This window comes from Haliotis asinina, chromosome 16 (assembly GCF_037392515.1).
Source record: "Haliotis asinina isolate JCU_RB_2024 chromosome 16, JCU_Hal_asi_v2, whole genome shotgun sequence".
In the NCBI taxonomy this organism is placed as follows: domain Eukaryota; kingdom Metazoa; phylum Mollusca; class Gastropoda; order Lepetellida; family Haliotidae; genus Haliotis; species Haliotis asinina.
The window spans coordinates 11,045,327-11,070,133 of record NC_090295.1 but is presented as its reverse complement, the minus strand read 5'-3'; the positions used below and the strand labels follow the sequence as shown (position 1 = coordinate 11,070,133).

The 24,807-nt window shown below is 40.3% G+C and overlaps 1 protein-coding gene across 1 annotated transcript in view; it reads right to left on the bottom strand.

The window, feature by feature from the left end:
* The window catches only part of LOC137268211 (uncharacterized), a 138,883-nt gene that overhangs the window by 10,941 nt on the left and 103,135 nt on the right, over positions 1-24,807 (bottom strand). Inside the window, exons 100-127 of the mRNA XM_067802752.1 lie at positions 23,316-23,475; positions 22,026-22,261; positions 21,374-21,504; positions 21,014-21,167; positions 20,679-20,900; positions 20,015-20,108; positions 19,575-19,695; positions 18,999-19,144; positions 17,716-17,849; positions 16,565-16,828; positions 15,228-15,506; positions 14,821-14,969; positions 13,997-14,138; positions 13,604-13,707; positions 12,724-12,927; positions 11,595-11,769; positions 9,519-9,790; positions 9,001-9,156; positions 8,401-8,626; positions 7,176-7,336; positions 6,201-6,521; positions 5,291-5,459; positions 4,455-4,657; positions 3,510-3,690; positions 3,022-3,192; positions 2,073-2,480; positions 1,431-1,730; positions 804-895 (exon numbers count right to left, since the gene is read on the bottom strand). Of these exons, the coding sequence (XP_067658853.1) occupies positions 804-895; positions 1,431-1,730; positions 2,073-2,480; positions 3,022-3,192; positions 3,510-3,690; positions 4,455-4,657; positions 5,291-5,459; positions 6,201-6,521; positions 7,176-7,336; positions 8,401-8,626; positions 9,001-9,156; positions 9,519-9,790; positions 11,595-11,769; positions 12,724-12,927; positions 13,604-13,707; positions 13,997-14,138; positions 14,821-14,969; positions 15,228-15,506; positions 16,565-16,828; positions 17,716-17,849; positions 18,999-19,144; positions 19,575-19,695; positions 20,015-20,108; positions 20,679-20,900; positions 21,014-21,167; positions 21,374-21,504; positions 22,026-22,261; positions 23,316-23,475 (5,375 nt within the window). The remainder of the gene's footprint in view (positions 1-803; positions 896-1,430; positions 1,731-2,072; positions 2,481-3,021; positions 3,193-3,509; positions 3,691-4,454; positions 4,658-5,290; positions 5,460-6,200; positions 6,522-7,175; positions 7,337-8,400; positions 8,627-9,000; positions 9,157-9,518; positions 9,791-11,594; positions 11,770-12,723; positions 12,928-13,603; positions 13,708-13,996; positions 14,139-14,820; positions 14,970-15,227; positions 15,507-16,564; positions 16,829-17,715; positions 17,850-18,998; positions 19,145-19,574; positions 19,696-20,014; positions 20,109-20,678; positions 20,901-21,013; positions 21,168-21,373; positions 21,505-22,025; positions 22,262-23,315; positions 23,476-24,807) is intronic.

Here is a 24,807-nt window from a genome sequence, read left to right as displayed (position 1 = left end):
AGCCTAGCGGTTAAAGCCTTCAGTGGTCCTGCTAAAGACCCAGGTTCAACTCCCCACATGGTAACAACGTGTGAAGCCTATATCTGGTGCCTCTTGTTATGTTATTGCTGGAATATTGATAAAAGCATGTTAAACAAACCTCACTAACTCACTCACTCTCCTTGGTGTGCAGCCAACAATAAAAATATTAGACAGTAACATAAAAATGTTATTCAAAAACCTCTGCAACAAATGACACGTGTCAACTAAGGTAATGAATATGTCCACTGATCCTGTAAGTCACCTCTTATGACAAACATGAGATGCTGAAGACAAATTCAAAAACCGACAACTGCAGTTACTGTTCTACACATATTGTATGAGCCTGAGCAGTAAACGTGTTAGTGACAAGTAGGTGGGGCAGCGAATGTAGACGAATACACTTGGTTGCTAGAGGTACATGAGTTAGATCAGGGATTATGCACGTGCAATACACGCAGACCGTGTCGTGAACTCAATGCTGCTTCTGCTTAACGTGTGCCCAGTGGTATGATATAACAATCAAAACACGATTCGCAAGAGGAAATTGAACTTTTCAATATTAGACAATAACCTGTTTCCCTCTTGTTTCAAATGGAATGTTCTGGAGGGCCTTCCCACATATGCAAACTGGGGTCACTTGTCAGGTTGTGGTGCATCTAATACTTGTCAAGCTGTAATTGTACAGTGCTGGGTAAAAGGTGCTTGGAACCTGGGCAGCAGATATGGACTCATCCTAGCCCCAGAACACAACAAGCAATCACATTCACCAAGTCATGATTTACCTTGACTGTTATCTGGGAGGTAGCTGAACTGCGGACTTCAGTGTTTGACTCAAATCTGCATGTGGCATTGCTTTGAAACCATTTCTGCTTGGCTAAAATGAAGACATTTAATGTTACATTCACTGCCTATTGCAGAGCACTGATTTGAGAACAATGGAAAACAAGCGCCTTCGACCACACAGACTTGATAATGATGTGAATAGGTGGGTTTTTCCAAAAATATCATTGCATTTTAATAGCAATCTAGGGGACACTACCATTTAGAAACATTGTCATAGCATGTATCACAAAGTCTAGTGTTTAAAGTATTTGCTTGTCACACTGACAGCCTGTGTTGAATTCTCCACTTGGTTAAAATCTGTGAAGCCCATATCAGGTGTATATAGCTGAAGTATTGCTAAAAGCGGGGTAAAACCACACATTCACTAAGTCACAAAAGCAATCCTTGATATCTAATAAATATCTAAAACATTTTTACGGCAATTTGTTCAAGCAATGTCAACCTTTCTCAGAATAAAAATGTAACTAAATTTTAACAGGGATGGCGGGGTATAGTTCCAGCCTTAATAGACTCATGCGGCTTTTATTAATATGTACAATTTTTTAAAAAGAAAACAAACAACCGACCTGGATCCCAGTGCAACAACATGGCGACATCATCCTGGTTATCTGGGCTGAAGGGGAAGGTGACAGACAGTGGACCCGGCATCTCAAGACCACCAACGCTGGTGACAGAGAAGGAGATGTCGGTGTCACTGTAGTTAACTCGATGTCTGAGAATCCTATCCAGGAAGGCTGGATCAGGCATAGATGTGGCAGGGTTGGTGATATATGGAACAAACACTGTCGATGCGTCAGATTTGTATTCCTTTTCTAGATCCTGCTTTGTCAACTGGGTTAAAACAATACTCTGTCCAGGCATCAACCCTGAAAACAAGCAAATGACATTTACTCACAGATAGTCAGTGCTTAGGACAAATTGGTTCACCTGACTTGTCTGATCATTTTAGCATATAAGCCAAACAGTTAATGTTATTGTACTTCTAGAAATCATGAAAAAAAGAGACTTGTGTTTATAGTCTTTGCTTGTCAAGTTGTAGTCTTGGGTTCAATTCCCAATGTACAATATTTGAAGCCCATTTCTGGTGTCCCTGGTGCTTAGTCATGATATTGCTAGAATTCATGTATTGCTAATGAGATTAGAGCACCTAAAACTGGACTCATGAACTTGATCTTTCAACAAAGGTTTCTCTCATAGACTCTACTCACCATCTGGCGTCTGCACAGTGATATCCCCAGTTGCCCTCTTCTTCCGTGTGCTTCCAGATCCTCCAATAGAAGCGGTGACCGATGACCCATTTGTAGATGTCACCAGCGTTGACTTGTCCGTCTCGACGATCGAGGAACCAAGGAGCTTCGTTGTGCACAACTCTGCCTCGTTACAAAGCTTCATGAAAATAAACATCTCTGTACCTGGTGGCATTGTGAAGGCGCTGGGATCTGTGTAGTTCATAGTATCATTATAGTCGGGTCTGTATTCACTCAACTTTCTAACATTGATGTCATCTATCTTCAAGAAACCATCCTTGATGGTGACTGTTCCAGACATGTTGTAGCCAACCCATGTGCAGGGGAAGATATCACTAATGGAGGTCTCAGAACTACCCACGCAGAAATCTGTTCACAAAACATTACAGTAAGACATAAAGATTAATGAAAACAATTATTCAGGTTTTGGTGATAATCAAGTATGGACCAGATAATCCAGTGATTGGCATTAAGAGTCACCAGGGCACACTTAGATGCTATGAACCAAGTCGCCAGACCTGATCCATTTCATGTCCTCTTCTGACTCACAAACATATGAATATCTGGGTTAAAGCTCATCTTCAATAACCCATGTTTGTCGTAAGTGGTGACTAAAGAGATCAGCTGGTCAGGCTTGATGATTTGGTTGACACATGTCATAGTATCCCAATTGTGTAGATCGACGCTCATGCTGTTGATCACTGGATTCTTTGGTCCAGATTTAAGTACTAACCAACTCCCACCATATTGCTGGAATATTGTTGAGTTAAGTACACTCATTAAATATACGTATATCAGATTGTGGACTTTCTGTGTCAGCAGCTCTAACTACAGTAGTAATCTGATAGTGTGGAATCATACGACAGAAAAACAACATTAAAAACAAGACTGGACACAGTGTCCCACTCACCATATCGCCTTACTGATTCATCCGGACTGACAGTCCATGACGCACTGACAGAGTTCTGGTCCTGGGTCTTCATAGAGTTGGGTGGCACGACTGAGTCACCCAGAGAGTCAGCTCCCTCTATTGTTGTGTTGACATCTTCAGCAGGTGGAGGCTCAAGGAGGACTGTCACACCTTCAGAGAAAATACCATGATCACTGACACACGTTCTTGTGACATTTAATTTTGTGTGTTAGATAGACTTGAACTGGATTAAGCATATATCACTATTTGTCAGTGTGATCTGGGACAAAACCAGTGATGAAGTTCATACATTTGCTGCTATCATGGTGCTATCAAGCCTAGAACATGATTACAATTATGTGATTACAATTATCTGACTGTCATTAGATGGCTCTCATAGTAAAACTGGGTCTTATTCTGTCCCCTAGCTCCTGCAATAATCTATGTCTATACGCACCTACTAAACTAAACAAGGAAAATATCAATACCCCTAGAGTCTATGTAATTTGTCTTCAGTCCACCCCCGTTAGTACAGTTGATAGAGATGTAGTACGTTGTGTTATGTTCCAGGGTGAGACCACTCTTGATAGCACCAGGATTTTGTCCACTAGAAGTCGCTTCCATGATGTCACTTCCCCCTGGTGTGGTTCCAATAGACCATTGGTAATCCTAGAAAAATACAGCCGAGGAAAGTTTAATGAAATATCCGCTCACAAACATTAAAGACCATAATCTTTGGTTTCAGGTGGTCTGATGTTGTTCAATGTTCAATCCTTGAGAGACTCTTTTCAAAGCTGATGCATTTTCTGACGACTGGTTATTGCATGTACATTTCTTGATGCTCTACGTCAGCGGGAGAGAATGCGTTAATCTAAACATAAGAGGTATAATGCCAAACAATTGTAAATGTTGGTCACAACAAATCAATGTGTGATATTATGAACAGGTTCCCATCCAAACAGGAATGATTAAATGCACTTGACCAGCCCTACGACCCTGTCAGACTATCTACCTTGTGTGACCAGAAATGCGTTCATGGCAGTTTAACATGTCTTGACCTTATGAGCCAGTTATGACATGTCTTTGAAAGAATGGTGAAGTTTTATTATTAGTATGTGTCACCAAAGGGACACAACTCTGTAGAGGGAATTGTAGTGCTTCAGGTCATCACGATCACTGAGAAACAAATGTTTTTGACAAAGCTCATAACTGGGTTTTTTGTGCATTAAACTACAGCATTCTTGAGAGAAAAAAGTTTAGTTTAGTTTAATAAAGTTTTCTTCAGTTGGTGAGTCTATGCTCAAACTACAGTGCCAAGTACAATACCAAGGACATTCCCAGGTGTAGATTTTTTTTATGTCCTGATCTTAACCACATTACAATTATTTGGGTAAAATATAACAGAATGTGAGGATCAGATTAGAAAAGCTTACCACAACTTCACTTGTGTTGTCACTACACTTCCAAACTGCCTTGATTGTATCATTTGACCCCTGGTACTTGACAGGGGTGAACTCGCCTTGAGACACGTCAAAGTACAAGAGGACGTCCTCCTCAAAGACTGGCGGCGTTGTGTCAACGTAGAAGCCATCAGATGAGGAAATGGCAGATGCCCCAGAACCTAATACTGCCTTCACTGCAACAACAGGAGGTCAGCCTTTCATTAAAAGGGCATTTTGAAATATGGACAGTAACATAACTGTAACATAAGTATCCAAAGCAAGACAAGCCACAATTAATATTCTTTTTAAAAAAAACCTTGCATTATGCAAAACTCCTGGCAAACAAGCATAAGTTGAGCATATACCTGACAACTGACCTTCATTAGCATGTAGGAGTGCTGCCCACTGGTGCATGCCATTGTGGGCAAGGGGGTCCCAAGTTGTCCGCAACCAAGTGTAGTGTGTTACTGGCTTGCTACCCTGACCATGTGAGAGTCTTATGAGCAAGGCGGGAGCATCTACATGCAGCATCAACTTCAGGAACTGCACATAAACTTTCTACATCTGTTCTCCATTTCATGGACGAAATGGGTTTGTTCATTGCCGTGCACCCACTGCCAACTTCTCGTAACAGATATCCCTGCCCTGACTCAACTTATCCTTGTTTGCCAATATTCATTCATACTTGACGGAATGTGTTGATGGGTAGTGGTAGCAAGACTGGGGCGTGTTGGGGCCAGAGGACAGCATTATATTTTGTTGACATTATTTCAAAACTAGGTAAAACGGACAACTCGTTGAAAACTGAAGTACAAAACACCTCTTACCTGTCAGGTAGTAAATGACTGGTTTGAATTCATTATCAACAAGGGACGTTTCTGTGAGAGTGAGGTTGGTAAGGGAGATGATCACTTGGCTGGTGGTGGAGTGGTCACAGACGCTGTCACAGGTGTACACATCGCATGGCTTCAGGCATGGGATGCAGGGAGTATGTACCTAAATTAAGAAATCCTCTAGTTTTAGGTGAAATAACCACAGTTTGCTACACCTAATCCCTTTTAAACACACTACAAGAATTTGAGGATTATAATCAACAATATACATTATTACACAGCACAAAGGGAATGTGACTGAAAAGGGCACCAAACCACAAAGGGAGGCTACTTGTGGGTAAGCAAGACTGTACGTTGTCTTCAAAGAAGAACTTCAGGGGATTTCAAGTGTGCCAGTATCAGTCACAGAGAGGGAGTAGATAAACATATAAGCATGAGTCATTGTGAGGTGTAGATTTTTGTTTGTTTGTTTATTAACGCTCCATTCTAATATTCCAGCTATGAAGATAGTACTAGTCTGTGAATAATTTTGACCAGACAATCCAGTGCTAAACAGAATGAACACTGATCTGTGGCAAGTGGTTGTGACATCATTAAGAATGCAGATCTCATTCTACCAAATTCTACTAATACTCCAGATAGTTCCCAGATATTGTTCATTTATAATAATCAGGGGGCGGTAGGGTAGCCTTGTAGTTAAAGTATTTGGCTGCCATGCCAAATATCTGGGCTGAAACTGTCCACATGGGTATATTGTGTGAAGCCCATTTCTGGTGTTGCCTGTGCTGATATTGCTGCAATATTGCTAACACTGGCATGAAAACAAATCTCTCTCAAACACTCACTCAGAATAATCAACATTACGGGTTTAAATGTTTGCATTACTGCGTATTTCAGATCTTACCGGCTGAAAGTCCACCACATCTGATAAACCAGTGGCAGATCCTATAGCAGCCTCGTACTGAATGATGGCATTATTGCCTCCTTTGAAAGGGTCACCATAGCGACACAGCTTGTCTTTCTCCGGCGGCATGATGAGATCTCGGAAAGATGCCTCTGTGCTCCACACCTGAATCTTTCCCTCCGCATCTCTGCTGGTTTCAGGAATATAGTTCTTGTGGTTCCATACGCCCATGTAGAGCTTAGTTTGGGGGGAAAGATGGGGAATACCACATTGTTCCGATATTAAATCCCCATCCATGTAGATTGCCATGCACCATGTAAGCTGTTGAAGACAGATACAGCAGTCAGTCAGATTTTAAGCAAATACTCCCTGTGGCTGTTACAGCCAGGGTGCCGTTGTACCAAACAGTCTTTGCACAGACATTGGAATGTCAAATGTCATGCCATGTTCAGTGAACAGTGCCACCTGAACCCTCATAATAAACAACTTTACCTTGAGATAACAACTAACATTGCTCACCTCTGACAAACAAAACAATCGCAACCCAAGTAAATTCAGCATCTGAACCCGCTGATCCATGAATACAAGGAATCAAACACCATGCTCAATGAACAGTGTCATCTGAACCCTATAAACAAGTTTACTTGGAGATAACAACTGACATTGCTCACCTCTGACAAACAAAACAATTGCAACCATAGTGAATTCAGCATCTGAACCAGCTGATCAATGAATACAAGGAATCAAATGCCATGCTCAATGAACAGTGTCATCTGAACCCTATAAACAAGTTTACTTGGAGATAACAACTGACATTGCTCACCTCTGACAAACAAAACAATCGCAACCCAAGTAAATTCAGCATCTGAACCAGCTGATCCATGAATACAAGGAATCAAACGCCATACTCAATGAACAGTGTCATCTGACTAATATAGTCAACTTCATTGTGAGTGAAAAATTGTCAAAGCTTACCTCGGTGTCCCGAGCTTCTGGTCTCTGAATGAAGAAGCTGATGCTGTAGTGATGGTACGAGGCCGATGGGTCTACATTGAGATCTCGCACATCCACCATTGGTATATTCAAGAGATCAGCATAACTGCACCAAGCTACCAATCTTCCTGGTTTATCTCCACCTTTGGGAAGAACAGAGAATGAAACATTGAAGTCAAATCGCAAGTCAATCACATTTATATCAGTGACATATTCACCAAAAGGGAAACTCTTTTGTTTTTTATTTTTGTTTGATGTAGTTTGGCACTTGGTCTTATTCACATACATGTAACCTTAACACTCTTAAATACTATTCTTATATTACCGTATCACATTCAGTTCAGTTTGGTGGAAGTTTGGTGTCTTTTGTGTCTGACACATTGACTTCAAAATGGGAACATCATGTCCTCATTAGCTCTGACATCAATTGGTTGTTGTATTTTTCACACCACACTCGGCACTATTCCACTTGCTTGTAAAGAATCAAGTCTAAACCAATCAAATCAATGATTTTATGAGTAAATGCTCAAGCTGTTTGGGTAATGATGACATGTTGAGTCTGGAAGGGACAATCCCATTACCAACAACAACTGGGATACAATGACCTCTGTCACCCAAGTCAGCAGGTAGGAGCAACTGATCCCAATGTATTTACAATAATCAGTTACTAGATTGGTATGTCAAAGTCGGAATCCGAGAATGTCAGATTAATGAGAGTAATTATCACCATTTCAAAAGGTTCGTTAATTATTCGCCAGAAGACCAGTTCTAGTTCACTGACATTGTGACTGAATGTGGCATTAAACTACATCCACTATGGAATAAATGAGCGATTGCTGTTTTATGTCACAATCAGCAATATTCCAGTTATATCACAGCAACAGAAATCAGGTAAGGCACCTGACTCCCTGCTGAAGAAATCCAGAAATGGAAGGACAAAGTATTGATGGGGTGGTAGATTGTAAGATTACACTCGATGACTTATTTGCTGACATGGAACATTCAATGTCTAAATCAACAGCTACTTTTGGTATTATCAGGATTGAAGTGTTATTTTTCCACTGCTACTGACTCCATCTGTGTGTGTCAGTTTTAAAGTCAGCATTCCTCCATGAGACGGATACAAGAAGTTGTATCAAACAGTTGCATTTCACGAAAAAAGAGAAGTTGTTATTAATAAAGTCTGTAAATTTTGTCAAAGATTCACCTGCAAATATCTGCAGTCCACAAGAACTTCTTGGCTCCCTCTTTATTTGAGCTACTTCAACGCCATCTGTGATGGAGTCCGTCTTCTTTAAGGATTCCTTTTCCTCCTTCGTCAACTTGACTACTTCATACTCTACAGCAGGGTCGTCACCAACGACAGACCGCTTCGACAGGCTCCTGTTGATTTCTTTCACTTTCTTGTACACTGTACAATTGCATTTGCAACTCTGGTTGAGAAAACAGACATATTATGATCAATTAATATTCCTTGAGGTACATTATAAGATGAGAATGAGAAGCAAAACAACTTGACACCCTTCAAAGTTTAGACTGATCAACAACATGCGACAAGTCGACAATGTTGACGGAATATCTTGACCTGATAATGGCCAGTGATGAATGTGAAGTAACCATTCACAAATGATCAAGTGTATATAATGACCAAATTTCTAACCGGATCTTTAAAGTTGGGGTGTGTTGGCAATAACACACAGATATTCTCCTGCTTTGTGATTTCATATATTTGACCACCTTTCACTTCAGTCTTACAACTTACTTGAATGATTCCATTACTGTCTTTGTAATCAAAAAGTTGACTTACAGTTGGAACTGGGTCGACAAAGCAGCAGGCGCAGTTGCTGTCCTCCCATGGAGGCACAGGGGTGTAGTCGTAGTCAACGATGTAGTCCTCAGGGCCGTCCCAGAACAGAACACTGGTCACAACCTTGCCATCACCTTTCGCAGACTTGATAGAAAACTGCAAGAAATGTTACATTCTTTATTATCACTTCCCTCACAGGTGTCAACTCATCATGGGCAGGTACTACGTAGGAAGCTCTCGGAGCAAAGGCATTTGATTCAAGTGTATTTTTATCCAGCATATTAAAATCTTGAAATATCCCACCTTTGCTATCATTTAAACATGGAAAGCACTGGTGGAACAGAATGTAAGGCATCACTATTCTGTGAGCAGAGATGTTTTGAAGAACACTATGACCTACAACCTGAATCGCCATGAATTTTCCGTTCATGTTTGCTCCAACATTTTAACATATCTAAAACAAAGGCTGAACAACTGTTGCATCAAGTGAATATCAGAAACTGAAATGAGTTGTGCACCTCATACTCTCCTCCATTGACGAGGTCAGCGTCTCTGTAGTAGGTTCCAGATATCATGGCGTTCTTCTTGGTGTCTCTGGTCAGTTTAATGTCCATGGTGTCGCCACTGGTAGTCCGTTTGACATAGGCAGCTTTGTAGGTCAAGCTCAAACTGGTGTTTCGGCTGTCGAAGTTGCGGTTTGACTCAAAGAACTTCCATCCTGCATCATTGAACTTGATTGGTCGGACTGGACAGGCAGAAGTGTCAGGCACTGGATGGTGAAGGAACGTTCCTGCAAACACAGTTAAAGTAGGTTCAAATGCTGCTCATTTGTTTCAGTTACGTATTAACGAAGTCTTTATGAGTCTAGATGGTGCCAGTGTGATTAGATCTGGTTTGGCAGCAATAGTAAATAGTTTTGTGTTTTCTGCTTTTCCTTTCCATAAGTAGTGAACTGAATCAGTTTTCAGCAGAACAGCAATGGTTGCATATTTCGTGAATGACTGGCATTAGTCCAGACCAAATGTAATATTGCAGCATTGGTAGTGATGACTTGGGTGATAGTCTATGTGTTGATATTTAATACTGCAGTACATAACTATTCCAGCTATGAGAGAGGCCTGTCAAGACATAGAGTCTGCTCCAGACATTGTGGACAAAGATCCATACCATCACAGAGATGCAAAGTATCACTGTACAACAGTAACCAAATATGACCACTTGATTTCAACATGGGATCACCATGTTCAGACTGACCATTATTACCTCCAAGCCACGAGTGAGTTTAGTTTAAGTTCACTTTTAGCAATATTCCAATAATATGGGGACACCAGGAATGGGCTTCACACATTGTACCCATGTGGGGAATCAAACCCAGGACTTCAGCATGATGAGCAAGCACTATTACCACTAGGCTACCACAACTCCACCGATCCTTACACCCTAACTCAGATGGTGCACATCACGGTTTGCAATACTTCCATTTGCCAGTTGGCCATCAGGGCCAGCTGCCACCAGCAGGCTGTAAAATCTACACGCCCTGAATGAAATCTGCTAGCCCATTTTGTTAAATTCAAATGAATAAAAACTAAAACAGACTACACTCTACACAGTTTAGCAATGTTTCCATAAATTTTGCTAGCGGATCCTATGGTGCAGAGAGACATTTTTGTTTGTTAACAACTGGTATTGATATTCCAATGTGCAAATCGCTGAAATAACAGGAAGTAGAAGCTGTAAGATATCGTACGAAGAAGAACTGGGCTGGCAATTATTTCAAACACTAGTGCTGATACGTCTCAAGGTTTTGGCCAGGAAGTATTTTAGGCCTGTTGCTCTAATAGTTCAAAAATGATTTCAGCATACTTTCTTAAAGAAAAGCACCACTTCAATGTTGAAACCATCCTGCTGTATCTTATGTATGGCATAATACAAATTCTTTTACCTGATGTTGTTACGAGTGTGTATTTTCTGTATATTTTGTTATTAATTAAGTAATAATTATTATTGGGTCACAACGTTTAGTGTTTTGAATAATAATTATGATGGGTCACATATCGTATGCTAGATGGTCAGCATTTTTAAAATTTTGGTAGCAGGATGTCTGGAAATTATCTGCCCTTGGTTTTCCATTTGCTACTTCTGGGAGACTGCTAGAGATTTCTACAGTGTTGGCGATGATCGTATGTGCACGAACTTTCGGGAAATGACAGAGTATATATATATATAGGCTAGTTGCCATTCACTGGAGGATCATCATCAATCACTGCCAACACTTCATCTTCATAGCCGCCGTCAGGTCTCTCGCTGTGTTACAATCTGCATAACTTTCTCTCTCACACTGAGTCTTTGGAGAGTTTGCTATATTATATTTTGTGACCTATTGCCTTAGATTTTGTCTCATTTGTATTGTATTTGAAATCAGTATTGTGAGATTGACTTGTGACCTTGTATAACTTGCTCTCTTGTTTAGACCTAATAATACAGTATATGAATGTTTTAGACTTGTCTTTATTCAGTTTTGCTGGTTCACAGGGGATTTCTTACATCGTTTGTCACGGCAAATTCTCAACCATAACAATGTGTATGTCACTGACCTTTAACCTCACTAGTAGTTCCGATCCAGCTTATATCCTTTGTAAAGTCCACCCCATCCACGATTCTCCCTGGGGTAGGGACGGAGCTGTCGTACAAAGCTGGAGGGGAGTCAGCTACACTCCTCAGTCCTGCATTGTTCTCAGTCGTAAGTCGGACTATGTATGGCGTGTTGCTCTGTTCAACAAACAAGGCAGGTTACAGGATAGGAAAAAATACATAATGAGTTCTGTTACATGCTTGTAAATAAAAATTGTAACAAGCATTTTGAGACATATTTTGAGACATATTTTGAGACATAAGACTCTTGGCTAATTCCCCACAATGACTGGGATGCCATTTTAAGTGGGTTTCACCATCAAAACCACACTGGTACATACACGAGTAACCAAAGCAGTACACTGTCCTTAATTCTGTAGCTTAAGAATTTACTTCTTAATAAATTCATTAATTTAAAACAAACCTTGTTCTTACTTTTGACCGTAGTCTTTGATCTTGATCCTAGTTTTAGTCCCAGTAAAGGTACATCTACCAGTAATCATTTGTTTAAAAAAGAATGTTCAAATTTGTCATGAAAGAATTTTAGATAACTTTTAGACTCTTAGAATTTAAGACTGGTTATTTCATAACTCATCTCCCCTAGTAAGTCTTTACTAGGAAACACAGGCTGCTTGATTGGGCATGTTAGGGAGGTACTGAATGTCAAATTTTTGATGTCATTAAGCTGCTAACAGACAGACTTAGATTTTACATCACTTTTAAAAAATATTTCTGCAACATCATGTTCAGGGCACCGGAACTGGGCTTCACAAATTGTACCTGTGAAAGGAATCTAACCCAAGTCTTCACTGTGACGAGTGAACACTTTAACCTCTTGGATACATATCACCCTTGTGCTGCATAAATTTCATGGCCATATTCATACGAGTGAGTGAGCGAGCCAGGGATGTTGTGTTCTGCTGTTAGCAATATTCCAGCAATATCATGGCAGGTGGTACCACAAATGGGTTTCAGATAATGTACCCAATGAAGGGAATGCAGCCTGTCTCTTAATTGTGATAAATGAACCCTTTAATCTCTTGGCTACCCCCAAAACATCCATGTGTGAATTGTGTATGAATCACCACTGACCTCCATGTTGATATCTATGAATTTGTATGAGTTGTACTCTGCTTCTATCTCAATGCTTGGTACCACCACCTCCTCCACTGCGCCATCTTGACAGGTCGCATGCTTTACCAAGGACACATGGTAGCATCGCAGCCCAGACTCCTCATCGCTGTAATCCTTCCAGTAGGCATGGAGACTTCGGCTGCTGGCGGCGTAACTGGCCACCTAGGATACAACGAGTGAGTTTGCTGCTTTTATCAAATGTATGCAAAATCAAGTTGAACAATCAAAAATAACCATTTGGATGGAGGTCATAAGTCATAAAGCCAAGATGATGTAAATACAGGAAGTCACGGTGGCTGAGTGGTTTAGATGGCTGGCTGCATACAGTACTGGTAATTAGGTGCCAGACTCTAAGGGCGTGGGTTTGAATCCTAGATCGGGCTCAGCCCCAAAAAGTACTAGAATTTGTAGTTTACTAAGAAAGTGTAACCTCAAATGTAATGTTCTGGGTAAAGTGGATATTGTATAATTATCTCATGATATTTACATCTTTCTTTCTAAAATGGTATTATGAAATCATAATCACTCCTAGTTTTAGCATTTTCCAACTACACTGATTCTGCCATTCTTACATTTTTCTGTCAAAACCCATGAAATAACAACTCTGTGCAGTGTCAGTTCCAAGTAAGACTGTCTTATATAACATACATTGGTTAAAATAATCAGTCCTGTACCCCGCTCCTGAAAGCGGTCATAGCACTAGGACAGAAACAAGTCTAGGTTAAAGTATTGGAGTTGCGACTATCGTAGAGCTATAACTGCTCTCAGGAACAGAGTCCTGGAGAATAATTTCTGGATGTTTACAAATGACATAACTTTACTGAGCAGTATAGCTTACCAGATCGTAGTAGGGCCCTGTTCTGATCTTGCCTTGTGTTGGTGGGGTGATGTCCACCCTGAATTTGTGGTAAGTCATGTTGCACTCACCGGCCTTGTCAGCACCTAGAGTGAGAAATATAGTTCAGTTAAACCAAACAAGGAAGGCCACAAATATGTCCATTAATCAAATAAATAATAAAACAAAAATCTGGAGCAAGTTTGATGTGGCATAGGTGTTTAAATGGTCAGACATTAAAAAACATTATTCATCACACAACCTTTCATTAAAACATCAATACAACTGTCATATGACATTTTCAGGTGCAGAAATTACTTACATGTACCCCTGGAAGATCTCTTTAAAGAAGAATATTAAAAATCTGGAACAATATTTCGTAAAAGTGAGACTTACCAATGACCCATGCATAATATTCGCCATTCTGTGCCAGAGTCAAATTGTTGAATTTCTTGTAGGTATCCGTGCCGACATTCTGGATGTCGATAACATTAAACAAAGATAACCTTGTTTCATCAGTCATTGATCCGCGCTCCGTCTGCAACATCACATGAGTTTATTTTAACAAATTGTCCCATTTGAAAATGAAGTTTTAAGATACTGATTTGATTTTGTTGCTGACGTTTGAGAAGCGAGTGAGTGAGTGAGTTGTGTTTAATGTTGCTGTGATCATTACTCCAGTTATGTTACAAGTCAGCCTGATGTGTTACGAAGACCAAAGTGATCTGTTAAGCATTGCCCTCATCAAGACCACAATTTTGGAGCCAACAAGACTGAACTCATGGTGAATCCAACCCGATTTGTTATTACTTCTATTCACTGGAACACCACTGTTGAAAGCAACCAAAAGATGAGCAAGCCAGTAACTGCCATGGTGATTTTACGTTGCTAATGGTGATTTGAAATTATTATCATTTTTATAGGATACAGATGTTCAGTTATTACAACTGTTAATATCTCATGTTAAGGCCAATAAATTTTTTGGAATAGCATGATGTATACCGGTATGTGATGATGAATATGAAAACAGAAATTATTGGATATTCCTAATTCTGACAACACTGCATACAGGTATTTATTGAATGGCAATTTTTTACACCATTGTTTAACTAAATATAAGTGCCAGAGTCACTATCAGATATATTTACTGCAACTGACTGGCAATTTCTCACACGATTGTTACATTAAATATAAGTGCCACAGTCACAATCACCACTCACAAATTGTCCACATTTGTATTCCATGGCGTTGGTATTGTTTGACAAAGCCACATAATACATCATCATCCCGATCTTGGATTCGAACCCATCCCATGGTACCTCCAACATCGTGTTCATATTAACAAAGTTCTTCATTTCTATAGTCCCAGCTGAAGAAGAAACAAGAAAACAGTTGTCAGTCAAGGCAGTTATTTCACACCTGGATGGGCTAGTAAGTGAGTTTTCTTTGCTGTTTAACTCCACATTCAGCGATATCCCAGCCATACGGCAAAAGTCTCTAAATAAACCAGGTTTTCCTATTTTATCTAACTTTGAACATATCATGCCATGTAGCTGGAATATTGCTGAACATGGCCTAGAAGTAAACTCACTCACTGTTATTTCTTATCAAAGATCCAAGAACTTACCTATAACTCCCCCATCAAAACCAACAGAGAAACCATTAGAAGTGACCTCTGCCTTAGATCCAGAACTACTGTGTGCTCGGACAGTGAAGTAATAGATGGTAGTCACTGGAGTTAGGTCAAGGTCAAAGAAGGTCACGGTCTTGTTCAGGCCCACGTTTGTAAAGGGCACGATGTTGTCACGTGTTTGGGGGAAGCGCCGGTCGGTTCCTACTGCAACCTCATAGTAAATCACATCCTGGCTTGATGACTTTCCTGCACGGCCCTGAGGAACTACATTCTCTGAAACACAGCACAACATGATTGTGCAAAGGGTATTGTTAGGGGTAGTTTTGCACATCAACACTGTACATATCCCATGCTCACATTTACGTATTGATACTCCATTTTACCACAGGCTTATACATGAATCCTACTTAACAGTTAACCATGAGTAACATTCCATATTGCAAGAGATATCACTATTTCCCAATTGCATAGGTACATGTTCATCAGTGGATTGTCTGGTCCAGACTCGATTATTTACAGGTTGCCACCATATAGATGGAATATTGCTGACTGTGGTGGTGAAAAAAACCCAGAACATTATTTGGGACCAACGACGCAGTCAGACAGAATTATTGATCTGATACTCTTTTAATCAGATGTCACAACATTTACTAGACCTGGATATATTCAGTCCCTTAGAGATGAGTTAATAAGATTTGATTTAAGTTACGTTAAGAGCAACCCTCATATGAACCAAAAAGTTGATTGGACAGTTGGTTGGTTGTTTAACATCGTACTCAACAATATTACAGCAACATGACAGTGGTCTGTAAATAATCTGTATCTGACCAGACAATGATCAACAACATGACAGTGGTCTGTAAATAATCTGTATCTGACCAGACAATGGTCAACAACATGACAGTGGTCTGTAAATAATCTGTATCTGACCAGACAATGATCAACAACATGACAGTGGTCTGTAAGTAATTTGAGTCTGACCAGACAATGATCAACAACATGACAGTGGTCTGTAAATAATCTGTATCTGACCAGACAATGATCAACAACATGACAGTGGTCTGTAAATAATCTGTATCTGACCAGACAATGATCAACAACATGACAGTGGTCTGTGCAATTGGAATATGATGACATGTGTCAACCAAGTCATTGAGCAGGACGACTCCTTCCCGATAGTTGCGTCATACTGTACGTGAAGAGAAAGAGGGACATTCACATTCTGTTCCCACAAGCCATTACTATAAAATGAAGCTGCTGGCTTGTTGTGAAAAATGGTGTTTATCCATGTATTAATGGTCAAGGTTACAGTTAATTAACTGGCTTCATACCTGCAATTACGGAACCAACAGAGGTGTCACTGCCAAAGTTATCCCAGTTAGCACTGATCTTTGTCTTGGTTCTGAAGAACTCGAGGTCAAAGCCAACCACATCGCCATCATTGACCTGACCTGGGAGGAGGGGGTCTTCCTCAATAGTGATACCGTTTGACCTGATTGTGTAGGTGAAGTTCAGGGCGTTGGTCACTCTCAGCAGCTGGTAGTATCTTTCCTTGTTCTTCATCTCCATTTCGTCATTGGTACCATAGGTGCGACCTGGAAACATTTCATCATTCAGACTGACAACCCGGGCATTTAATTTCCATTTTAACGTGACTCAATTAACATTCTTGAGATGAACAAGTTTCCAAACAAGCCTACTGTTAGTACTGTTTAAAAACCACAAGTTATCAATTATTATTTGTATATTGTATACTTACCAGGGAGTTGAGAATGTAAAATACAATGCACACTGATCTGTTGACTGGAGAGTTAACAATAATACAGTGATTTTACCCTTTGGAGTTACGTGCTACACAAGTAGATCATCATCATCATCATCATCATCATCATCATCATCATCATCATCAATAATCTTTCTATTATCACATTGCATGTCACAACTTATTATACAAAGGAACCGTAACTCATGTCTAGTACTGGTCCTGTCATAATTCACAAATAGTATTAACAAGAGGGTTAACACTCTGCGGCAAGTAATACCCCATACTATTGCCATTTTGTATCGACATATGCAAGATCATGAGTCAGAGTGAACCAGCATGAAATGGACTTGTGCTACCACAAGTAATATCTCTGCCTTACACTTCATACCTTGATTATTAATAAATGAACAAACAGTTTAATAAATAAGAATAAGGTCAACCATCTGACGAAGGGGCAAGGAATAGCCTAGACACATTGGGTAAACAATTAGAAGAAGTTGACATCCATGACAGTTTGTACTTATTCCTGAATACCAACTTCTACATGCCTCTCAAGAAGCTGAAAAGGTCATTGAATATCAATTCAGAAGATACCTCATAAAATCTATTATACTACTGAAGGGAGACCAAAAAACAGTATCCATTTTCCAAAATCAGACACTTTTTCAGTCAGTCACTGTCTAGATTAGTGGATCTCACTGTATAATGCTAGCCTACCTTCCGTATCCACAAACACCTGGACGATACGACCATCAGCCCTCTGTATCGCCCACTCGTACTTCTTCACTGGACATGGGTCACCGGACACATCCCATTGTGCACTCATACTGGACAGACTGGTCTGGAAGTCTCTGTCGGTTAAAACATTGCATGTGATTCCACGGCATATGATTGGATAAACATGTCCAGTAACTTCTTCTGGGTTCAATAAACTGGGGACAAACTAAGGACGTAACTAATGAGTCCTGCTGGCTTATGGATGGGGGGTAGCGTTAATGTATTATAATTGTTAATATATATATTTATCTAAAACAAGAGTCATCAGAAGATGAAATATCCCCTCAGCCCCCACATACCAAATGATCTGACAGTTACCTAAAATCCAGCTTTATTTTTTTATGGTTAGGTCCCATAATGCCTACAGTTCCAAAACTCTCTACATCCCAAACTGCCTACAAAAGTATTGTAGGCAGCACGGGAAATGATTTTTTGCCCTGTAGAATGATGGAACAGCCCAATGAAGAAGGGATGTGTTGCTTGAGACAACATGAACAAGGAGACTTCTAAATGCCACTAAAGGAAGTCTTGTTGTTATCTGTTTTGTATGTCTTTGTCAGATTATGATAGGACTAAACTGTTGAGACGATCCCATCCAACTCCTTATAAATAAGACGGGGAAGCAACTGCATCTACAACACAAAGGCAAATGTCCAGCACGTTGAATTCATCACTTTTCAAGCAGGAGTACAGCAAGTTTTCTTTGCTGGGTACCGATATCACCTCTATGTCTGATAACAGACCACAACACATTGGAAGTGTGTACATTCTGCACGCATGGCCACTGTTCTACAAGTGGAGACTTCGGGAAATCAACAACACCAGACAACCATGTCACAGAGGAATCTGAAGATGAGGTTTGACTCCCTAGCGGACTGTATCGAACAAGAGAACATGCAGATGGGACTTTCTATGTTGCACCAGCCCTATGGGACCAGCGGCCCTATGGGACCAGCTGTACGTCATCCACTGTATGGTGAATGGGGATATGTATGTGGATTATTTGATTATTTTCAGACCAATGCCATGTAACTGGAATACAGCTCAGTCTGGGTTAACTAAACTCACTCAAGGCTATGGATGCTGTGTCCACGCATATAAGTAAAAACGTATTGTGAAAGAATTGACTTTTTCAACTTTTTTAAGTAGTGTATGATCAAAACACTAATTCAAAGCTAGCATACACGTCCAACCTTATCTCATACCACTTGATTTGTACTTACTGATCACCATCGCTGGTGCCACCATCTGAGACGCCCACATGACTGATGGGTTCCAGACCTTGACTAAGGTATGACATGTATATTCCATTGGACGTGGACACTGTGCTGAGGCCGGCACCGTTGGTGGCTTTCACAGTCACAAATATCTGCAGCATGAACAGAAGATATTAGCCTGTCTCACAGTCCCTGAACCAGAATATTTTCCATTCTGTTCAGCTCTGCCTGTAGTGCAAAAGCTATACGAAGCAAGACCTGATTTCCACTGGTTCGGAGTCTAGATACACAAAATGGTAGTAGTACACTGCCTTATTATGGGAAATGATCACGGAAATGATATTACCAAATTGTACTTGTCATGAATTGAAATCAAGTCAGTGCCTCTTGCACAATGTAAATTTAATTTCAGTTGCTGATGTTTTGTAGATCTCTGCTTAATAAAACTTTAGTGTACTCCTGACAAGACAACTTAACATTGAGAAGGATCAGTGTGAGCAAAGACTCAAGGAGTGTTGTTCCAACATATTATTTTACAAAATGACAGGGACTGCTTGTCTAAGATAACATTTAGACACTTACACGTCTTTGTCCTTTCAGTGCCAATCCTGTGACTGACAAATATCTCTTCGTGATGTCGGCAACTACAAAGAAGGGCCTCAGCTGGCCACCTCCAGGTGTGTTACCAACAGCAATCTCATACCTGAACATACAACACAGTTTATAAAAATCATCATCAGCCCATCCAGCCATAGATTATGAAGGGTTCCTAACCTGTCTCATTCTTCATAGAGGCTGCAGGGAATTGAGATTGATAATTGTGCCGTTTGAGACTGACATCTAATGATCGAGGAAGAAACGAAGCCTTTGAGCAGGTGATGAGGTTATTGACGCTAAATCCTAACAAGTCAGTATTGATCATGGAGACAAGATTTACCAAGACGCACAAATGTATATTGTATTTGGTTAAATGTTATGAATTGTGAATAAAAATAATGGAAAAAAAATCCTAACAAGGTTACCTGACAATTCCGGTCTCCTCGTCAGTGAAGCCTGCCCAAGCAACAAGAACAGTTGACAAAGACTCTTGACAGGTGGCGTCAATTCTCATGCAGTCTGTAAAAGGAGGATTCATTGTAGATGGATCCAAGGGAAGTTTAATTGTTGAAGATGGTCATTAAACCCTCAGTGCAGTGCAATGCATCATTTTTCATAAAAGTATAAAAGAAATTTTTTCTTTACCGAGTAGCTTGTCAACTACACGTTCAGTTTGATAAAGTGGAATTAAAGATAGAAAAGCCAAAGCTGAACAATAATCAAATACATTCAACCCTATTTCATTTATGTATTTGAGCAAAGTGCACAGAAAAGAGGGTTTTGGGCTCCCATGAGTGAATAAACGAGTTTAGTTTCACGTCGCACTCAGCAATATTCCAGCTGTATAGCAGCAGTCTGTAAATAATCAAGTCTGGACCAGACAATCCAGTGATCAACAGCATGAGCATCAATCTACATAATGGGAACTGATGACATGTGCCAACCATGTTAGCTAGTCTTGCTTAAGTCGCCTCTTACAACAAGCATAGTCGCAGTAAGGATAAGACTGGACTTCCCTGGTTTCAGTGAACACAAGATACGTCTTCACGGCTTTAATTTCCTGTATTCATTCCAATGATCCTGACATACCTTCCTCCGAGTCACAACTGTAAGGGTTCATTCTTTCAGTCAAGATGTCATCTGTGATGTTGATGATGTAGGCTGACCCTAGCTCTACCACTGTACCCTGTGTTGGAGGTGTGTTGTCAACATTGATACCATTGGAGATGGCAGATGCAGTCATCCCAACAGTGTTATTAGCTGTAACCTTGGCGTAGTATGTCTGACCATGTGTCGCCTTTCGGGACAGACCTGAAGGAAACACAAATTTGTTGAAAATTATTTGGACAAAACTTTCATCATTAGAATAGTGATCATGATTTTAAAATGTTCTTAAATATGAGAATGGTGCTATTAATATGTACCGTAGGTCAGATACTTGTTCACGTGACCAGCCAGCTTGACAGGTGGGAGGACGTCGTCAAGACCTTCATGGGATCCCACAGTGAAGGTGAACTCCTGGACCTTACTCTGGGCATCATAGAAACCTTCCCATGTGCATTCTAGGACAGAGAGTGGCTGAAAACAAACCACATTCATGAAGAAAATCGTCCTTGTGTTTTATAAAGGGATGCTTCATGTACACATGCATGCTTAAATGAAAAACAATTTTTGTACAAACCAAGATATAATCTATTTGTAAAATTCTATTTTGATCTCTGGAAAAATTCAAATGTACAAAAACAAATACGGCATGAGAAAGAGAAAGATAACATGAGGCATACCTGTATGTAACCGGGACACTTCAGCACGCCCTCTGTTGGTGGAGTGGTATCGATCACCAATGAAGGGGAGACAATACTAGATGACAGCCCGAGCTCATTCTCGGCAGTCACAGTCACTATGTTGGATTTGCCTGTGTCAAACAGAATAGAAGAAATTGTTTCATTGTAAACTGATGACGCTAACAATACAGATGAATAATGTCTGTACAATTATACCAGGCAAGCATCACATTTGCCATTGTCAGAGAAAAACACTGGCATATTCCAGTGAAGTCAGGGGTTAAAATATTCCATCACCCGAGGTCCAGGACAAGTCAGTTTTGGCAATCAAATAATGGTATCATACTTGTCCATGGGCTACTAGATAATTTCTGCTTACAATTTCAAACTGCAAAAAAACATGGATTTCATTTCATATTTGTTAAAAATGTAGCAACTGAATTTCACAATGGTAATCAAGTAGAGTTATCTTTCTTTGCCACCTTTCAATAAACACTCCAATAAACATTAACATCAAACACCACGTGGATTTATTCTTTGATAAATACAACATCTGACAAGAGAATGAACTTTAGGACACTGAGCAGTCTTTCCCCCAAAGCAATAAAAGAGTCAAGATGTCAGGTCCACAACAAAACTAGCCAGTGCTAACCTTTGGCGTTGGGGCTGATCCCTGTGGGCAGGGCCCCATCTCCTGAGGGTAGAAGGTCAACCTTGGTCCTGGCCTCAACATCTTGACCATGTGGGAAGGTCCCCACAGAGTAGTACATCTTCTTGACTGGACTCTCACTGTCCTCCACTCTCCATGATGTGGTCATGGAGTCCACCTCTGTCTGGTAGAGCAGGGTATTCGGATTCAGCATGGACTTGTTGCCCTCAGATCCAAAACTTGGTGAAGAAAAACAGTGTTAATGCAAATATATAGGACATGTTTGGTCTAAATACCTTCTTCACATACTTATTTGAAAAAAACAAGAAGACACAGTCATCAATATCCCCCGCATTTAGCTTCAGTTTCAGTCGACGTCAAACTTGTTGGCACGGAAATGCCAAAAATATTTTATTCAGAATTCCAAAACCATCAAAAGGCATCAGTACAACACTAGACCAATCTATGTGTCAAGTTTGGTGAAGAAATATTGAACGGTTTTAGAGTTCTGATCCGGAAAAGATAAATGCGCACGGACGGACAGGGTGCATTTTAATACCCCCTGCAAAATGCATAAAGGCGGATAAAAAATGATAATAAGGTGCAAGTACAATTGGTTACGTTCCTGGATGGTTGGAGTAAGAAAGGCTGGACTCCACTTTTAGCAATATTCCACCAGTATCAAGGCAGTGGACACCCAAATTGAGTTTCACACATTGTAGACAAGTGGGGAACTGAACTCAGGTTTTCAGTTGATGAGCTGACACTCTGACCACAAGGCTACCTCACTGATGGGATTGAGAGACAATAATGTAGTATCTTCTAAGAGATTTAGTTTCATTTGACGCCACACTCAGCAATATTACAGCTATAAAGCGGCAGTCTGTAAATAATCAAGTCTGGACCAGACAATCAAGTGATCAACAGTGTGATCATCGATCTGCGCTACTGGGAACCAATCACATGTGTCAACCAAAGCAGCGAGCATGACCAACAGATCTCATTAGTTGCCTCTTATGACAAGCATGGGTTGCTGAAGGTCTATTCTACCCTGTACCTTCAAGACTCAGAATCGTTTAATGGTCTATCTGTGAGTGTACCATTTTGCCAACGCATCCTGGTAGCACATATTTTGCATATGAGAATATCTTTTATCTATTAACAGACGATTTTTCCATCAGTCATTACCACCCTATTTTTATCAACATATAATGATATCTACCAATTTTGAAAAATTTTGGCATAATAAGTTTACTTGAAGACAAAGCGCTGTGAAAAATTGGACACACATACCTTTCAAAGTTAATAGCAGGTGGTGTCTGATCAACAACAAATCCATCCGATGTTGACTCAAGGATGTTGCCAGCATTTGTGATGCCTCTGATGGTGGTGTAGTAGCTGATGCCGGGGACGAGGGGCAACACGGCCTGACCGAACCCATAACTCAGAGAACCTGGAACACGAATAGATGACATGGTAATATCCATCAGTGGGAGCAGTTTGGCAGGGGCGGATACAGCTTTTGGAGAAAGAGCGGTGCACACCTCATTTTCACCCATTTTCAATGGTCATTTTATAAAATTAGAGGATAAAAGGTAAGAGGTGGGGTGCGTTACCTTCACCTCTGGATCCACAATGCTTGGCAGTATTGTATGGAATATCTGCAGCTTCATGGACACTGCATCTTGTAATGGACTTTTGAACAGGTTGGCTACAACAGTTTTTCGTATCGTGACCTACTGGTCTGCATTTGGAAGATACAAGTCGTACCAATTTTATGAGCATCAATAGGATGCTGACAACCCAAGTAAATAATCACGTGTGAGATGTAAAGCAACTACGACAGGAATCAGACACATAGGTGTCGGACTATGTTAAACACATACTGCTTGTGATAATTTAGGTTTTTCTTCTGGACTCTGTTCTGTCTAGATTATGTAGAGTGGCCTATGTTTTGGTTGGTTATATGCAAGGAAAGAATGACTAAGGTACAGTGGGATTGGGTGGTCAGACTTCTGACTTTGGTGACGAATGTCTGCATATTCCAACTGAGCAGACTAATGCCAATGACATTAATTTTTCTTTTTGTGTTTGTTGTTTAATGTCCCACACCGAAATATTCCTTCTATATATCAGAGGTCTGTAGAGGATCCAATCTGGACCAGACAATCCAGTGATTAGCCATGATACTAATGGTTTTGTGTGTAAAGGGGCAGTGGGGTAGCCTAGTGGTAAGGGCATTCGCTTGTTGTGCCAAAGACTTGGGTTCAATTCCATACATCAGTACAATGTGTGAAGAGGAATTGCTGGAAAACCTTGATATGAATATTGCTGGAATAATGCTAAAGGCGGCCTAAAACAAAAACTCAGCTGACTTGTGTGCAAAGCCTTGTCTACATACTTATGCCACATTTTAAGATGGAGGATGGAGTACAGCTGAGACACTTGGAGACATAGAGGATACTAAACGACCATCCGTGTAATACCATTTTTATTAAACAAGTTAATGATTTGGTACCATACGAGTGAATGCTTGATACTAAATCTTTAACGAGTTTAATAAAAATGGTATTTCATGGATGCAAGTTTAGTATTCTGTTTATTACTCGCAAACATAAATTGACACAACCTGCAACGAAATTGCCTACAGTGTGAGGACTCTTAGCTTTCTGCGAGTCAAGCAAGGTCTGTCAAAATGGCGACAGCGACATTAGCATTCTGACGTCATAACTTTGAACCATTTTGAAGTCATACGTCAAGCGATTTCACACTAGTGAAATACTGT